The 20494-nt window shown below is 23.7% G+C and overlaps 1 protein-coding gene and 1 long non-coding RNA gene across 4 annotated transcripts in view; one reads left to right on the forward strand and one right to left on the reverse strand.

Moving 5' to 3' along the window:
- The window catches only part of LOC126899191 (uncharacterized), a 154180-nt gene that overhangs the window by 80748 nt on the left and 52938 nt on the right, over positions 1-20494 (reverse strand). The gene's annotated exons all lie outside the window — the stretch shown is intronic.
- LOC126899130 (uncharacterized) overlaps positions 4039-20494 on the forward strand; it is a 58671-nt gene continuing 42215 nt past the window's right edge. Inside the window, exon 1 of one of the 3 annotated variants that reach the window (XM_050673688.1) lies at positions 4039-4947. In XM_050673688.1, the coding sequence (XP_050529645.1) occupies positions 4782-4947 (166 nt within the window). In that variant the 5' untranslated portion in view covers positions 4039-4781. Of the gene's footprint in view, positions 4948-13659; positions 14164-20494 lie in introns of those variants that run through there. The other 2 variants (XM_050673686.1, XM_050673687.1) reach the window with 2 other exon arrangements.

Raw genomic sequence — 20494 nt, forward strand, 5'->3', positions numbered from 1 at the left:
GTTAAGTTAAGTGCGAGAATATATTTACTGAGTTTTGTTGTATTCGTCATGCTATTTTAGTAAAACTGGGAAATCATAAAAAAAAAATTATTTCCCAAATTAGCACAAGACTCTTGAAAAAAATACTACTTGCCGAAGTCACTCGCCAATATTGTAGAGACCAGTTACTATGCATGTTTTAAAACACCACCAAATTAATAATTAAGTTGTGTTATAATTTCACTATTTTCAATTTATGTTTATTTATTTTTGTTTAGCACATTGTATTTTGTTTTCATTGTTAAATGAAACTAATTTCAAATTTTAAACAAATTAAGTACTGATCAATATGTCAACTGTTATAAAATTCACATATTGTGCAGTTTAATATATTTTTTAAAGTTATATTTTGATTGAGTTTTATAAATATATTTTTTTGGAAAATCTGTTTATCAATATTTTTAAACAATATAGATACAATTGGTTTGTAGCTATTAAAAAATTATTTGAGTACTTTTATAAAAAAAGATCCATCAATAAGAAAAGTTTTGAGAGGAATTTTTAAGTTTGCCTCATAATTCGAGCTAATCACAAAATTATTTTTATACATAATTCCTTTTAATACATAATTTTTATACTAAAAATGTTTCTTAACTAAACTGATATTTAAAGAAGTTTGATAAATTTTGTATAAGGGTTCCAGATAGTTTTTAGAACGTAGAGTAGTGGGGTTTGGTTAAATTGGGTTGGTTTTGACTCGTTAAACTAATCAACCATTAAAACGGTTAATTCTCTATTTTTTGTTAATCTCTGAGATATAGTCAAAAACGTCAAATTATCAGACCAATGAAAAAAAGTTTTCTTCATTAAACTTCAATTTATAAGTTTAATTATTATTATTATAATTTTTTTAGTAGTCAGGATAATTTCTTTTTTTGATTGTACGGTTTTTAGCTACAATTTTAATTACAAAACACTAATTTTTCTGTTTTTAAACAAATAAGCGAACTACTTTTTCGCTATTTTTAACTAAAAATTGAAAAAAAAAACAAATAAAACTATGAACATCATATATTTATTATTGTTCTTTATTAAATTATATAAGTTATAATTAAATAATAATGTATCTTTTAATGCCGAGTTATATTTTAAGTATTATTTTAGTCATATTATTATTTAAAGTATTTACTCAGTATTAACACACAAAAAATTGGTCCTGTAAAAGCAGGAACATTGACGTACCAGACACAAAAAAAAAAACACAGCTAAGTAAAACCAATGGCTTTTCAGCTAAGTTAAAATCATCAAAATGGATGCTGTTTATAGTTTATATGGCGTCAAAATTGTTATTTGAAATAAGTAAATTTAAATGGGGATTTAACTTTAAAATAAAAATAATTGAAATTCGAAAAACAGTAATATGAAAAGAAAAATTATTTTTTACTCTAAAAAAGTCAGTAATAGTTAATTTAAATAATGTTCGATCAAAGATTTATTTAACTATTTTCCAATGTCGAGAAAACAAATTTCCTTTTTTTTATAGTTATTGGATTTACAAAATAATATATTACATTAATTTTATGCGAGTCACATTTAATTTATATAGCAAATTTTTTAAATAAATGTTCAAAGAAGATTTCTCACCATTTGCTTATTATACACCAATTTAATTAATAATAATACATTTATGATTAATCAAATGGGATTACTGACTAACAAAATAAGATTAAATAAATACATTATCAATTTTAATATACGTAATATACAATTGTAATATCAATAACTCCCAACTTTAATTTCCACTAGAACACCTGTCCGACCTTTATAAGGAATGGGTGAATTGGTTGTTCATATTCTCCATGTAAAAAAACCATTTAAATAGATAAATGTTAACGATTGTATACTGAAGAGTTTATAAATTTGAAGACTTTATAATCTATTTAAGTTTGAAAAATATACGTACAAAATCTTTATGACATAAAAAAATATTATGTTATAACATAAATAATAATTTTAATAAATAGAATAAAATAGAATTTATCATAAAAGATAAAAAAATTTTACTAGGAATTTGCTATAAATCATATCTAGTTATTTTCCTATGTCAAGTTACTCATTGCAATGTAATACAAGTCTATTATCAGTTATTATGTGTTCAAAAATGTAAGACATAGTGAATACTTAGCTATTAAATAGTTTACATATTTATTATACCATTTACAAAATTTATGTATACTGTAATGCATAGAACAATATTTACTATACTTTGAAAATGTATTAAGCCTAACCCAAACATTAATTTTTTATATGATTAAATAAATAAATAACATATTTTGATAAGGGATTTAAGCCCCAATTTTTTTTAATTATCGAAAGATAATTATTAAAAGTGATTTTTAAATTTAAAGAATTTTGCATTATCTACTATTTTTTTCTATTGCGCCACTTCAATGGTATTGATATCTAATAAATCATTGATGATTTCATGTTAAAATATGATTCTAATAAATATAAAAGATACATTTTAGTAGATTTCTTTATATTAAAAAATAATTAATTTTTAAAATAAGTTAGTTTTAAAATAAATTATTTTGAATGATATATAATTCTGTTAATTATGTTTGGTATATCATATAGGACGTCAACATTTTATTGTCAATGCGTGCGCTTACTTATGTTCATGCAGACATAACAGTTTAAAATAAAATGAAACAATAGGTTGTAGAAATATTCAAATAATTTCACTGAGATATGTCGCATTGTTTCAATAAACTTCAAAAGGTAATTATGTGTATGTTTAAAATTGTTCAGCACGTATGGCACTAGAAAATGACATGAGTTTCACAAACATACTTAAGCATTAATATAAATATTCTTATAGCTACTTTCATGAATTTATATAATACACAGTTTCAAGATATATAAAAGTTTGGTCAATTAAAAATATTTAATATACTGAAAAATGTTCATCATAAATTCTATGAAAGACATGGACATTATTTTTGGAGGAAAGTCACTAATATAATTTTGGAATAATAAACAGTGATATGTATACATAAGAGGTACTACTCTAAGGTGCATCAATAGCGACATCGCTACGATTTGGAAATTATTGACTTATGAAACTATTACAACTTTAAAAATACAAAATATGATATTTTATCTTATCGAGTGAAAAGTCTAGTTTATTTAAAGTTAATTAGATTTTGATTTAAAAGTTCAGTAAAGAAATATTGTTTTTTAGAGCATATATAGTTCATTCGTACAATTTTATAGTGTTATAGTTTTGAAATTGAAATTTAATTTCAATTCTACAAAAAAATAAAACTAAAATTTCTAGATGTGCACCTCTAAATTTTTTTTTTTTTAATAGATGTATTTAGATATTTAAAAATTTTTTTTTGTTTATATTTACATTTTTTTGTAAGACAACTGAAAATACAAGTAGAGCACGCCTATAGATATTTTATGCGTTGGTACAGAATTAATAGTAAACTATAAAAATTATAAATTTTATCTATGAGCTACAATTTATTATTGTATGAAGTTTTAATATTAACCAAACATAAATATAGTTGGACGCCAATACGTGATTATATTATTAAAATAAAGAATTCAAAGCACGCAACAATTTATCCTCTTTAATATAGTATATATAGAAAACAATGACAATGGTCACCACACCTTTAAGTATTTGTCAATGTGGTAACAATTCATTTTATATTAATCGTCAACCCACTATGATCCTATTCATGAGAACAGAAATTTTATAATGAGCGTAATAACGAATAATATTGTAAGCAAGAAGATCGATAATTTTTAAATATTTAAACAGTTAAAAAATATATTTTACCATCAATGCAAGGATAAGAAGGTATTGTATTTACCATAATATGTATTTTTTTTGTGTTTATCCATAAAAGTTCTAAACCTTCATTGATTAAAGAAAAATATTTAAAAAATTGATTAAAAAAAAAAAAGTATAAAATTTAATGAAGATCATAAGTTTGTATATATTAATTTTTGTTATGTTCAAAATAAAAGCATGATATTATTTTGATGCGTAGCTGTGATGTTGGTTAATTAAATTTAAATTGTAATTTTAAATGAATACTATTAATTATGTATTTTTATTAAATAAAAAGCTTTATATCATTTCCGAATTGAAAATCAAAGTTTTAATTCATACATTTGTCAAAAATTATAGTTGTAAAGAAAATCAACTGGTTATAATCGGGCAAAGGTGCATATTTTTTATTTTTCTAACTTAAAATACACCGTATAAGTCTTAGTTTAATTTAAGTTTAGAGAACATAAGTTTTTGAAAACATTATTGAAAACTGATAAAAATAAAGAGCTTGAAATTAAGAATATACTGATATTTTTAAACCCCTCATACATAAACTTAATGAGAGTATTAGTTGTAAAAGTTTTTTCTTTTCATGTAGTTTTTTACTTAGTTTTTGATTATATAACTATTTTAAATAAAGTACATCAATATTAGATCAATATTAAGCTAATTAGAGGAAATATTATTTTACATTGAAAATTGAACTAAATCCAAAAATTATCGTCATGTCGTTATGGTTACAATCATTAACAACAAAAGCGAAAGAAGTAAACATAAGCGATAGATTGTATGGGTAGTAACTAAGATCGAGTCATATACTTGCTCTAGAAATAAAAAATATAACCTCACATTAAATAAATATTTACATATAAAATATATAATATATATATATAAATATCAAAATTAAACTTTATTAAATAAAATTTTGTTTTTTTAATATTTAAAATTTCAAATGGACCGTAAAATGGCTTTTGAAAATTATCGAAAACGAGTTGAAATTCCACAGGGACTTGATTATTTAGCAGATAAATTAATTCGAGCAACTATAAGAACTCGACCAAAAAATGTGAAACAATTTGCGGCAGAATTTTTTGATAATCTTATAAAACAACGAGAAAGTAAGACAATATTTGTTTTTATAATTTAACTTAAACATACATTTTTTAAAATATTGTAATAGACTAGCTTTTGTTAATACAGTTATAATGAACGTGTATTTATAATATTTATCTATTCGCCCTTTATAATATTGTTTTTATACTTTAGGGCATTATAAAAATCTGTAGCTTTGATTAGAAACATAATAAATGCGAAAATGATGTTTAGATTTTACAATCATCACAAACAATTTTGACTTTTATTATAATTTTAAAATTTTTCTAATAAAATGTGATACTATGTTTTATTAAATGTTTGACTATCTATGTTTAATAGTTGCGTTTGATTTATCCAATTAAAAGGGTAGTATTATACCAATATTATTAATTTGCTTTTATATGTATATATTTTTTATAAATCTGACCCTTTACCTGTCCACAGGGGGGAATTAAAAAGAAATATTATTAATTTTTATGTAACTCATTTCGTATTGTATTGTATACAAGGTGATTTATTAAGCATGCGTCACACATAATATTAAAAAATATGAAACATATTAATTTTTTTTATTTTAGAAATTAATAATATCCTTTGTTCTACAATTTTTAAATTTAGACCTTTTCCTCCCTCATAACTTTAAAATAGTATCAACTTGAGATTTTTTAGCTTCGAATTTTTTAGCTAAAAATATGAAGTGTTTTGCTCAAAATATGATATACATATTTGATTGATTATATCGATCATCCATTTTCCTAATAAGATCATTTTTAACTTCGATGCGAAGCTGAGGGTATTGGTTTTACTATGATGTGTATTTTATTTGTCTGTTACCACATTTTCTCAACGCTGACCGAACAATTTCTTTCAACGATACATCAAAAGATCACAAATCGTATCTAGTCAAAGAAATTACCCTCAAAATTGAAAAAAATTTCCTCGTTCCCCGTAAATGAGGGAAACTTTCGTAAAAATTATAAATTTTAAAATCGCTAATTTTCGACAATTTTTAAATTCTTTTTTCTTAAAATTGCCATAATTTTTAAAAAATGAACAAATCAATATAATTTTTTTTTATAGATACCTTAGGTATTTACCTATCATTTGATATATTTTTTTTATAAATCTGACTCTTTACCTGTCCACAGGGAGGGATTTAAAATGACAATTTTTTCATAAAAAATTAACTTTTTCAACTGAACTTTTGAAAGTGTTCCGGTATCTCTGATAATTTATATATGTCTTAAATTAAATCTAATGTAATGTACTTAACTATGGAAAAAAAAAATTTGGGAATATATTTTGTCTTCACGGTGAAAATGGCTACCAATAGCAATTTTTGTGTGAAAATTCTCGATTTTATATTTTACATTTTTTATATGTTTTTAAAATATAAGAAGTAGTATTTATATACATATTTCATTCGACATACTTTTTTTTAAATCAGACCATTTCCCTATATACGGGGGATTATTCAAAAAGCTACATGATCTGCTATTTCCTTATTTATATCCTGATTAAGATAAAGTATATCGAATGAAAGATTTATATAAATACTACTTCTCATGTAAAAATTGTATTAATCCATTCCTTTTTTAATAAGATATAGCATTAGAAAGTTAAAAATGTAAAAAATAAAATCGAAAATTTTCATACAAAAATAGCATTTGGTAGCCATTTTCACAGTGAAGACAAAATAAAATCCAAAATATTTTTTTTCCATAATAGAGAAAATGACATTAGCTTTAATTTAAGATATATATAAAAGTGTCACACTTTCCGGAACACTTTAAAAAGTTAATTTTTTGTGAAAAAGTTGTCATTTTTAATCCCCCCCTATGGGCAAGTAATAGGTAAAATTTATAAAAAAAATATATCAAATGATAGGTAAAGACATTATACATCTATAAAAAAAATTATATTGATATAATCATTATTGAAAAAATTTCGAAAATTAGCGATTTTTAAATTTGTAATTTTTTTTAAGATTTCCTCCATTTACGGGGAACGAGTGAAATTTTTTCAATTTTTGAGGATAATGTTTTTGACTAGATACGATTTGTGATCTTTTGACGTATCGTTGAAAGAAATCGGTTTGGTGTGAGCTAAGAAAAAGTGGTAACAGACACAAAAAAAAAAAAACTAGTAGTAAAACCAATACCTTCTCAGCTTCGCATCGAAGTTAAAAATGATCTTACTAGGATAATGGCTTATCGATATAATCAATCAAATATGTATATCATATTTTGAGCAAAACACTCCATATTTTTATAAAGAGAACATTTTTCATAATATTATTTCCTATTTTTAACTTGATATACAATAGAAAAAGTAAAAGTAGCACAGAGGAATATAAAGTTTAAAAAATTTAAACTTTATCAATTTTAAATATCACAATTATTTGTTGAATTTCCCTCATTTACTGGGAACTAGGAAAATGTTTTCAATTTTTAAAAGCAATGTCCAAAATTAGATACGATTTGTGATCTTTTTATGTAAAGTTGAAAGAAATTAGTCCAGTAGGAGCTAAGAAAGAGTGGCGACAATCACAAAAAAATACACATAATAGTAAAATTAATGTTTTCTCAGTTTCGCATCGAAGCTAAATAACAAATTAATAAAAACTTATTTTAAAATTTCAAATTTTAAGCTTAAGTATAAACGTTTTACTTAAACGGAATTATACATATCAGATGTTTTTATTATTATTTTAAAGTCAAATTTTTCAGTTTTTTTTTTTTAACAAGAGTAATAAAATGATTCAATATTCTATTTATTAAGAAATTAAAGATGCAATGAAAAAACTAGAAGAGGCACATAGATTCAAATTAATGATTTTGAAGAAAAAGTTGTTACAAACGAAATTACTGTCTTCTGAAACGTTTATAAAATAAAGAGTAAATGTAACTTAGTAGTAAATGATGACGTTCTAAAAATAAATTTGTATTATAGTGTAGTTAAGGTGGGGGTTACACCTTTCTTTTTAAAGTGATTGTATACTATTATATGCTATACACTGTATAGCAAATAATTAACTAAAAAAAAATTATATTTTTTCAGTAAATTTCATTAATATTTATATAATTCTTTAGCAAAATGAGGTAACTTAGAAATATTATCAATTTTACAATATATGAATTGTAAGTAAAAGACAGAATTAGTATACAAAGAAAATTAATTTTTTGGAGTACAACATTTATCACAAATGCAAATTAAATTCAGTTGTAACAAACAATGAGTAACAATATAATTTGTTTGAACTTTTAAATGGAAGAATGATGTGCTAAATCTAAGTATACTTCATGAGGGTGTGGACTCCTCTAACATTTTGATACCCATTTTGAAAATGATAAAATAATTATGGGTAATATAGGGCAACAATGATAATATAGTTATTTTTAAAAATTGATGGAATATTTTTTTTCTACTTTTTAACATCGATGTGAAAAAGAGAAGGTATTGGTTTTACCATATTATATGTTTTTTTTATGTCTGTTCATGAAAATTCACAACTACCACTGAACCATAAAATAATATAGAGATGATGCTTCTTATCTCTGTCGTGTAACCTTTTTAAGAAAAATGGACGGTCATTCACCTTGGCTGAGTCACTTTGATGTCAGCATTCTCCTCTAGATCGCAGTGCAAAAAATCATGTTTTTAAATAGTTGTCGGTAAATAATTTATTACAGTTTAAATTGGTGTGCATTACTATTTTTTCAATAAATATAATTATTGAAATTTTTTAAATTAATTATGCAAATTTATTTTTTGTGTTCGTATTAGGAATGAAATTTCCAAATAAAAGAACATCACATTCCACAGATTAAATTTTTAAATAACTATTTTTTGTAAATTCTCAAAAATATTTTTTTTTTAAGAATCCCACCCAATCACACAAATATTGTGTTATTAGTATTCTATATAATTATACAAAATATTATTGTAACTTTTTTTATTTTATATTTTCTACTGACAGTCTTTTTCTTTCTAAGTGGAATGAATTCTTATTAGAAAATAAAAAGGACTATCAAAAAGTTACCGATAATACATTACTTTGCTCTGAACGTTTTCAGTCTTATAAAAACACTAGGTCTTTGTGTAAAACAGCTGTGCGACAATTTCTGTTTGTTTGCATTAAAAATGTAAGAATATTTTATTCTGTTTCTTGCAAAATGTAATTACCGTTAACAATTTTTTTTTTTTATTTGATTAAATATTAATTTTCTATATTGATGCAATACATAATAATAATAATTACTCATTTAGTATTTAAAGAACAATTTAGGTTGTGTATGCAAAATACTTTTTGTTCAATTGTGACATTTAGTTTTTCATTTTCTGATTATTTTTATTATTAGGCCAAATTGTTATATTATCCTGAGGTTGTGTTCTATTAGATGCTTCACATATGACAAAACTAGTGCGAAACTCTTTTGTTGAATAAAAAATTTTCATAGATAAAAATGATAATACTACTGATTTTAATTTTATTTATGAACTGTTTATATTATAAGAACAAGAATGATGCTATTTAGCAAATGAACTTAGAAAGAAACACATACATATTTTTATAAACCAAAAATTAAAAGTAAAACTTGCAACACAGTTACTTAAGTCAGTCGGTTGCTAATACTCTTAGATTTTGTAAATACAATTTAAATACTATGTTATCCCAATCAGAGAAGAATGTTATGTAATGATTAATTTTTCCAAACAAATAATTATTTATATTGCTGGTTTTGAGTTCATAAACTATGTTTAATAATTAAGTGTCCTTGTGTTTCTGCACTTTTCTTCTAATAAAGAAGACTTTTTACATTCTATTATTAGTTAAAAAAAATAGGAATGGTATCATGGTGGTTTATGTTACCCAAGTGATGTTCTATGAATATTATGTTTTGAAACAGGTTTTGTTTTAAGGAGTCTTGACTATAAACAAAAGCTGTCAATATGTTATATGTGAAATAATTATGATATAATGCAAACTATGCAAGTATGAACTTTTAGTGGATTTGCATATTGATTACATTTTTTTTTATCTCTATGAAACATTAAATAATAATAATAATAATAATAATGCAAATTGATTGCATACACATTCCATTAATATTTGAATGAAGATCTAATATTAATCAATTATTAAGATTTAAATTATGTTTTTATGAAATGTAATTAATTGAATTTTTACACTACTAATCATCTACACTATTGGAAAATTGTTTTATTAATGTAATTTGCAACCATATATTTGTTGAATTTTATATAAAATTTACTCAATAAATTGATTCAAATTAAATGAATATTAATAATAGATATGCATTATTTCTTTCAACCATATAAATAAATGTTATTTAGTTAATACTTGCTTTAAATAAAATTAATGATTTATATTTCATTGTCAATCAAAACTATTATCAGTTAATATGTTCTTTTTGTTAGCGGTGAACGCTAACATCAATATGACTCGGAAGGGGGTTGAATGACCGCTGATTTTTCTCAGTAAATCATTCTAACGTTGCCTCTATATTACTTGATGCACTGAATCAATTTTTTTGATAATGCTCTAAAAGAGCTCAATTTTAATCTGGTTGAACCTATTAGCGCCAAAAATTCCCCCAATTTTAAATACATAAAAGAATATCTCAAAATTCCGCTACCATAAAAAGTGGCACTTTTCAAATTATTTTTTTTCTATAAGCTTTTTTAAATAATAGTCTTAAAGAAATTTTGATACAATATACGAGGGACAATATTTTTTTTAGTTTCGATGCGAAGCTGAGAAGGTATTAATTTTACTATGATGAGTTTTTTTATTTATTTATTTTTTTTGTGTGTCTGAGAACGTTCAATCTCAGGTGAACCGATTTTGATTAACAATACGTCAAAAAATCACAAATTGTATCTAGTCGAAGACATTACCCTCAAAAATTGAAAAAAATTCCCGCGTTTCCCGTAAACTGGGGAATCCCCAAAAATATTACAATTTTATATTCGGTAATTTTTGAAAATTTTTAAATTTTTTTTTCTTAAAATTGCTATAATTTTTTTTTTATAGATACCTTAGGTATTTACCTATTATTTGATATATTTTTGTAAACATTTGACCTTTAATCTGCCTACAGGGGTTTTTCAAAATAGGCAAACTTTTTACAAAAAATTAACTTATTTAACTTAACTTTTGAAAATGTTCCGGAAATACTGACACTTTTATATACATCTTAAATTAAAGTTTATGTAATATACTAATAATTTGAAACAAAAAAGTTTGTCTTGTCTTCATGATGAAAACAGTCACTATATTAAAAAATAAGCTGTATTAAAATTCTGATTTTTATATTTTATTTTAAAATACCTTACAAGGAGAGTAACACAGATTTTTATGAATATTATATAAATATAATTGACAAAACATTAGCATATTAAACTTATTTAATTTTTTTTGCTTCTTTTAAGTCAAAAAAATAACTTTGTAATTTGAACTAGCTTAAATTACCATTTTTTTCAGACAACGATAGCCGGATCGGTAACATTTGATCTTAGTGCTTGTAGTTCAAGGTTCATACCCGCCTATGGATATTATTTTTTGAATTTTTTTCCTAATTCTTTTTGAGTTAGAAAAAAATTTTAATTTCATTTTTATCTCATTTAGATTCAATAACTTTAATAAATTATGATCAAGGATCTCATTAACATAGTATCCTCTCACGAGAAGAAATTTCTTTTTCATTATAAAATTATTTTACAATGTAGTTTCTTTTTGGGGATGTCATTTATTTTCTCGGTTCTCACTTGACCTATTTTTATGATAAAAATGCAAACAAATATTTAGCTTTTCTAATAAATTTACTGTATAATTATTTATTAGTAATTATAAAATTTACTGATTGCATACATTTAAACAATACATTTTTTTTAATTCTCATCAAATTTTCTATTTAATGATATCAATTTCACACTTGCAAGTTCTTCTAAAAGTTATGGTAACAGATTTAACTTTTTTCTATTATAACTTTCACAAAAAAATTTTTAAATGACCAAAAAATAGGTTAAAATAATGTCATTTTGCACTGATTATTTTTAACATAATAAAAATCAAAATTAGTAATAATTTGAAAACAAATTTTTTGTTTGTTTTAATTATTTTTTTTATATGTAATTAATAATAATATCAAAAATTAGAAGTGGTAGAGTCTAATTTCAGATTTGAAAACAACACGAAAAGTATATTTTTGATTTTGATGAAAGTTCCTTGTACTGCAATGTATTTATTCATAAGTAACAGTTTTTATTGAAATGTATTGCATCAATCCTATTAAATTGTTATACCCATTAAAAATAAAGAAATATACAACTACTTTATTATTTTTATAATTTCTTCGTATAAATAACAATACTAAATTATTGAATATCAAATTCACACTATATTTAATTACGATTATTTGTATTTATTCATATATTATATTTTTAAATTAAAGTATCACTGATCAAGATATAATTAAGGAAATAGGAGTTGATGTTACTTTTGTAATTATTCATCAATTTCTATCTAAAGATTTGCATCGAAACGTTTCTTATGATAGTGATTTTATCACTGTCAGATATCATCTATACTTGCCTCATCCACACTGTGGCTCGATTCCACTTTGCTAACGTTCTTTTTGTACGCTTTTTGTGAATATTAAATAAAAAAATTATGTACAGAATGGGTGTGAATGAGATCACCTATACTTACCAAACTAATATTTTATTCAACTCAAATTTCGAAAATGTTCCGGATAAACTGAAAACTTATACCTTATATTTAATTAAAGCTATTGAAGTGTATTATTAAAAAATTTTTAATTTTTTCAAAAAAAAAAAAACTTTATATTAATTTAAGCAGATAATTAAACATGCATTAATATTTGAGTGAAATATAAAAGATTAGCGTTATTTATGATAGTCTTAAATAGACAAAATATTTTTTTTGTAAAAAGCAGCCCTTTCATTAATATAATGAATGGATAGATATTATAAGATGTAAAAATCTACCTTAAAAATATTTATAATTAACACTATAATCATCTTTATTATTTTATTTATAAAAAGGGGAAGTTAAATAACAATTTTACCTCAAAAACCTAGCATAGTAGGGTTTTTTTGTAATAATTTTAAAAAATATTGCAAACAAATGTTTATTTTGCTTGCACTAATATTTAGAGTTTCTCTAAAAGAACTTCTGAATTTAACACTGGAAATATGGGCACAAATTTATTGTTGACATTTTAATAAGACGATTTATTAAAAAATATATAATCAATATTTCCTTTGTAATAGTTTATTATTCTATTTATTTTTATAAATTATAATAAAAAAAGTTAATCTTTAAGATTTTTTCAGTTTAAATTATGCATTGTGGGTTGGACTGAGAAATATTTAATTAATATAGAGTTAAATTTTTTTTAACATTTTTTATTTGATTATTGGTATGTATTTGTAATTTTTTTACTTAAAGTTTTAATATGTGACTTAATAATTCACAGCATCAAAAAATAACTTTTAAACCTTGGGTCACTATTGAAGTATAACTAATTGCACTAAATTTAAGTTTTTACAAAAATTCTCAATTATCGTTATGGATTTTATAAATTTGGCAGCAGTAGGTATCACATTTTCGGGTGCGTTTGTGTTAGGACGCTGCATCAAGGGAACAGTTTTAGCAAGGTGTGGCGGTGGAAAAAGATCATTCCGCGCGTGCCGTGTTACGGATCGAACGTATAACGTGGTAGCATTACTATCATCCGGCTTTGTGGTTTTGCGCAAGCTTCGCCGGCGACAGTCGTTCCGCACGCAGGGCGTCGTATGCCACGTCCTACGCTATCGCGTTTTACTATAATATTATACAACGCCAAACGCACACATTCTAGGTCACAGCACATATTACACACTTAAATTATTATACCACAAATTAATACTAGCTTGCTTACTGTACTACTAAAACTTTTTAATTATTAAAAATTCAACAGTACACACAATTGTACACTTAATTTTATGTGCCATCATGAAATGGGTGTCTTGTTTAAGAAAGATAAAGGGCCAGGGTTGTGATTATCGTACCACGAGAAAGACTTGATACGAAAAGTACTATACACCATCAAATATTATTGAATAGCAGCAACTATAGCGGGTTAAACAAAAAGTTACAGCCGTACGTGATCTTAACATCATGGGTTGCATCCAATCATTGTTCAAAGACGGTAGGTTAACCATTTCAATTAAGAAAATTATTTTTGTTGTGAATCGACCAAAAAAATTTTGTGATTTATTTTATAGTTAATATAATAAAGTTCTATATAAAATAATATATTAAATTCAATTTTTAATTATTCTAAATATTTAAACAATAAATTGAATGATTGCAATAATAAAAATATATAATGTATAAATAGTTGTTGAAAATTTCAGTTATAATTTTATATCAATATACATTAATTTTTTAAACTCAGGATATTAAAAATAATTTAACTACAGCATTATGAAGAAATTATTGTATAATGTTTTTTTAATAATTTACATTTTGTATGAAATTAGATATATTCCTTAAAAAATAGTGTTCAGTTTAGCCTGAGAAATCTTTAAGCACACAACGTCATTATTGTTCATCATAACGCGAACTAATTTAAAATTCAGATTAATTTTTTATATTTGTGATGTATGAAATAGCTAGTATTTAGTTATTTCATAATCGATGAAATCGATATTTCATAATCATCTGTGTTTTTTTGTCTTTTTTCAATTAAAAGTAATTATTTGTGTACCTAAAAAATAACTTGAGGTTTAATATTATATTAAAAGTGGAGTGATTTTTTATTTATATATTTTTTTATGTGTCTGTCACTACTTTTTCACTGGACCGATTTTTCTCAACGATACGTGAAAAGATCACAAAATGTATTTAGTTGAAAACATTACCCTCAAAAATTGAAAATTTTGTTCTCGTCCACCGTAAATGATGGAAATTTCCTAAAAATTACGATTTTTAAAATCGGTTAATTTCGACTTTTTTTTCTAAACTTATTGAAATAATTTATTGAAAAATGTACAAACCAAAATAATTTTTTTTATATTGAAACTTTAAGTTATTTTCTATTTATTTGATAAAATATTTTTGAAAATCTGACCCTTTATCTGCCCACAATATGGTATTCAAACTTTTTTACAAAAATCAACTTTTTCAAATTAACATTTGAAAGTGTTCCGGAAATACTGCAACTTTAAAACATATGTCAAATAAAAATTTATGTTACGTACTATTAATAATAAAAAAAATCGTAACACAGTGGGGTCGAGGTACAGTGTAGNAAAAAAAAACGGTAGCACAGTGGGGTCGAGGCACAGTGTAGACGAGGCATAGATGGGACAAGTATAGATGATATCTGACAGTGATTAAAATCACTACCATAAGAAACGCTTCGATGCGAATCTGTAGATAGTGTTTCATTTAGAGAAATTGGTGGATTATTCCAAAAGCAACATCAACTCTTATTTCTTTAATTATATCATGATTAGTAGTTCTTTGATTTTAAAATATAATATTTGAATATATACTAATTATAATTATTAAATTTAGTATGAAATTGATATTTAATATTGTAATTTAAACGGAGAAATTATAAAAATAATAAAGAAGTTATATTTTGCTTTACTTTTACGTGTATAAAAATTTAAAGGGCTTGATACAATAATTTTCAATAAAAACTGTTTGTTACTATAAAAAAATGCACTGGACTACAAGGAACTTTCATCAGAAGCAAAAATATACTTTTCTAAATCAAATTGTCGCGTTGTTTTCAAATCTGCAATTAGACTTTTTCTATCAGTTCTAATTTTTTATATTATTACTAATTATATATAAAATAATAAATTAAAGAAAAAAAATTTGTTTTCAAATTATTACTGATTTTATTTTTAATATGTTAAATGTAATAATTTTTAACCATCTTTATTTCGTCCCTTAAAGTGAAAGTTTATAATAAAAAAAAGAATTTTCATTTTTAACCTATTTTTTTGATTCTTTAATGTTTTGTGAAAATTTATAATAAAAAAAATTGAATATGTTACCATAACTTTAAGCTCAACTAGAAGTTGAAATTGACATCATTAAATAGAAAATTTTATGAGAATTAAAACTATGCTATTTTTAAGACTAATATGCAGTCAGACATTTTATAATTACTATTTACTGTATATTTATCAGAAAAACTCATTAATTTTTTGCATTTTTATCGTAATAGAACACTTAAATAGAATCATAGTAATCATTTCTAAGTAATTTTTGGTATTTAAAAAGATTCTACAATTGAAATATTCAGAACTGAATTAATTTTAATGATTTACTTTAACTAAAAGAACCAATCAAAAAAAAGTTGTGAAAAAGATTTACTCAATTGAGCGTATTAAAAAATTTTAAATTAATACTGATTTTGATTATTAATATGTTAAAAATAAGAAAAATGACATATTAAACCTATTTTTTTAATCGTTTAAAGTTGATTTTTGTAAATGTTTATAATAAAAAAAAATAATTTATTTTACCATAACTTTTAGCTGAATTGGCAAGTTTAAAATTGATATCATTAAATAGAAAATTTTATGAAAGTTAAAAAAATTGTATCGTTAAGATTAATATGCAGTCAGAAAGTTTTATAATTACTATTTACTATAAATTTATCATAAAAGCTCAATATTTTTTTGCATTTTTATTGTAATAGATAACTAAAATAGAAGTAATAATAATAATTTCCTAGTAACTTTTGGTGTTTGAAAAGATTCTGCAATTGAAATATTCAGAACTTAATTAATTTTAATGATTTAATTTAACTATATGAACCAATCAAAACAAAGTTGTTAAAAAGATTTACTTAATTAAGCGTATTATAAAATATGATTATAATTGTAAAAATCCATCGTTAAATTCAGGTGAAACTAACAATCATTGTTTTTAGAAATGATTTATATAGCAACATGTTACCAATAAATTTGTAATATTATAGTCTAGTAGTAGCACACACAAATAGAGTAAAAAAAAGATTAAATTACAATGTAAAATGTTTTAATTTTGTAGTTTATATCTATCATATCAAACTTAATTCGTCAATAAATACTTTGAAAACATTAAAAATGAATGATTTTAATTGTGTTTATGGAACATGGAATAACTAACTGTTTAATTGGTAAATTAGAATTTTTTTTCAATTTTTGAGGGTAATATCTTCAACTAGATACGAATTGTAGTCGTTTGACGTATCGTTGAAAAAAGTGGGTCTAGTGAGGGTTGGCAAAATAAATCATAGCCACAAAAAAAACTACATAGCAAAATAATATTAACATGAATAAAAAATTTCTTCTCAATAGGGGAGACTATAGTGATAGGATCCTTTATATTTATTGGAGTTATTGAATCTAAATGAGATAAAAATCAAAGCAGTTGAACATTTATTCTAACTTAAAAAGAATAAAGAAAAAATGCAAAAAATTCAATGCCATACGCGGGTTGGAACTTTGTACCCCTAGTGTGTAAGACATAAGTTTTACCAACTCGGCAACTGTACGTCGCTTCCGTTGTCTGAAAAAAATGTTAATTTAAACTAATTCAAATTTCAGAGTTATTTTTCTCGACTTAAAAAAAGAAAACAAATTTAAATAAATTTAAATTTCTATGCTATATTAATTTGATTTATATAATATTTATGAAAATCAGTGTACTCTCCTTGACAGGTATTTTAAATTAAAATAAAAACCCAGCACAGTGGGGTCGCGGCATAGTGGGGACGTTGCATAGTTGGGTTCTATACTGGACCCAACTGGACTTTGGTTAAGCTACTTTTTATTTGAATAAGGAATATTTTTTCGATTTTTTAGAGTAATACCTTAAACTAAATATGAATTGTAATCATTTGACGTAAAAAATGACGTAATAAAAAATTTCTTCTCACTAGGGGAGACTATAGTGATAGGATCCTTTATATTTATTGAAGTTATTGAATCTAAATGAGATAAATATCAAATGATTTGAAAATTTTATTCTAACTCAAAAGAAAATGCAAAATATTAATTGCCTCAGACGGATTTGAACCTCGCATCCTATGCGTGATAATAACAAGTGTTACCGATTTGGTAACTGTTCGTTGCTATTGTCACATGAAAAAATTGGCTATTTAAGCTAACTCAAATTTAAAAATTACTTTTACCATTTTAAAAAAGTAAGTCAGTGTATTCCCCTAATAAGATATTTTAAAATAAAATAAAATACAAAACCCAGAATTTTAATAAGAAAATAGCATATTTTTGAATACGGTAGCCATTTGCACATAGAAGATAGGTCGTCGGAACAAATTTTTTTTTTTAAATTTTATAGTACATGACATAAGCTTTAATTTTATATATGTTGAAAGGACGCAGTATTTCCGGAACATTTTCAAAAGTTCAATTGAAAAAATTAGTTTTTATAAAAAAGTAGCTATTTTAAATCCCCCCTGTAAGTAGAATAAGTGTTAGATTTTCAAAAAAAAATGATATCAAATGAAAGGAAATTTTCTAAGGTTTTAATATAAAAAAATATTATTTTGTTAATATTTGAAAAAGTTATGGCAGTTTTAAATACAAAAAACATCTTTATAGAAGGTGATTTTTATCGCAAATATTACATTTTTTTTTAAATTTCACAATTTCCACATAGTAGATAAGGTGTCGGGACAAATTTTTTTTTTTTATTTTATAGAACATAAAATAAGCTTTAATTTGATTTATGTTTAAAGGACGCAGTATTTCCGGAACACTTACAAAAGTTAAGTTGAAAAAGTTCTATTTTTTATACAATGTTTTAAGTTTTGAACGCCCCCTATATATGGGGAAATTGTCCAATTTTAATAAAAAGTATGTCAAATGAAAGATGTACTTATAATGTATTTAGAAAAAAAATTACATTTTTCGAATAGTTATAGCATTTTTAAATTGAAAATTTAAAATCGAAAATCGTAAATTTTAACACAAAAATAGCGTTTTTTTAATTACGGCAGCCGTTTATATGCAGAAGATAAAGTGTCGGGACAAATTTTATTTTTTTATTTTGTATTACATAAAATAAGCTTTAATTTGATATATGTTTAAAGGACGCAGTCTTTCCGGAACATTTTCAAAAATTAAATTGAAAAAGTTAAATTTTGTAAAAAAGTTGCTATTTTAAATCCCCCCCAATGAGCAGGTTAAGTGTTAGATTTTCATAAAAATTATATCAAATGAAAGGGAAATATCTAAGATTTTAGTATAAAAAAAATGTATGTTGATTTTTGAAAAAGTTATGGAAGATTGAAGAAAAAAAGTGAAAAAAATGACAAAATTTACCGATTTTTAAATTTGTAATTATTTTGGATATTTCCCCCATTTGCGGGGAACGATGGAAAATTTTTCAATTTTTAAGGGTAATGTCTTCAACTAGATAAGATTTGTGATCTTTTGACGTATCGTTGAAAGAAATCGGATCGGTGAGAGCTGAGAAAAAGTGGTAACAGACACAAAAAAAACACATCATGGTAAAATTAATACCTTTTCAGGTATTTCGCATCGAAGCTAAAATACAAAACCCAGAATTTTAACACAAAAATATCATATTTTTGAATACGGTAGTTATTTTCACCATGAAGACAAATCCAGAGGTCAATTTTTTTTTTTCAAATTAAAGTATATTACATAAGCTTTAATTTAAGATATATATAAAAGTGTCAGTCTTTCCGGAACATTTTCAAAAGTTAAGTTGAAAAAGTTCTACTTTCTATACGCATTTTAAAAGGTTTGCACCTCCCCTGTATAAAAGGAAATGGTCCGATTTTAAAAAAAAGTATGTCGAATGAAAGAAGTATATATAAAGTATTTATCATTAAAGAATAAAGTTGATTCATGCATTTTTTAAAAAGTTATAGCAACATAATGTTAAAAAATGTAAAATATAATATCAAGAATTTTTTCACAAAAATAGCATATTTTTGCATACGGTAGTCATTTTCACCATGAAGACAAGTCCAGAGGTCAAATTTTTTTTTTTCAAATTAAAGTATATTACATTAGCTTTAATTTAANAAGACAAGTCCAGAGGTCAAATTTTTTTTTTTAAATTAAAGTATATTACATAAGCTTTAATTTAATATATATATAAAAGTGTCAGTCTTTCCGGAACATTTTCAAAAATTATGTTGAAAAAGTTAATTTTTTGTGAAAAAGTTGTCATTTTGAATCCCTTTCAGGGAAAGGGTCAAATTTATAAAAAAAATATATAAAATGATAGGTAAATATCTAAGGTATTTATAAAAAAAAAAATTATATTGATTCAGTCATTTTTTAAAAATTAAGGGCAATTTTAAGTAAAAAAAAATGAAAAAATATTGAAAATTAGCGATTTTTAAATTTGTAATTTTTTGGTGGATTTCCCCCGTTTAATGGGAACGAGGGATTTTTTTTCAAATTTTCAGGGTAATGTCTTCAACTAGGTACGATTTGTGATCTTTTGACATATTGTTCATCAAAATCGGTTCA

The sequence above is a fragment of the Daktulosphaira vitifoliae genome, unplaced genomic scaffold, assembly GCF_025091365.1.
Source record: "Daktulosphaira vitifoliae isolate Bord-2020 unplaced genomic scaffold, ASM2509136v1 Scaffold_2, whole genome shotgun sequence".
NCBI classification, from domain to species: Eukaryota; Metazoa; Arthropoda; class Insecta; order Hemiptera; family Phylloxeridae; genus Daktulosphaira; species Daktulosphaira vitifoliae.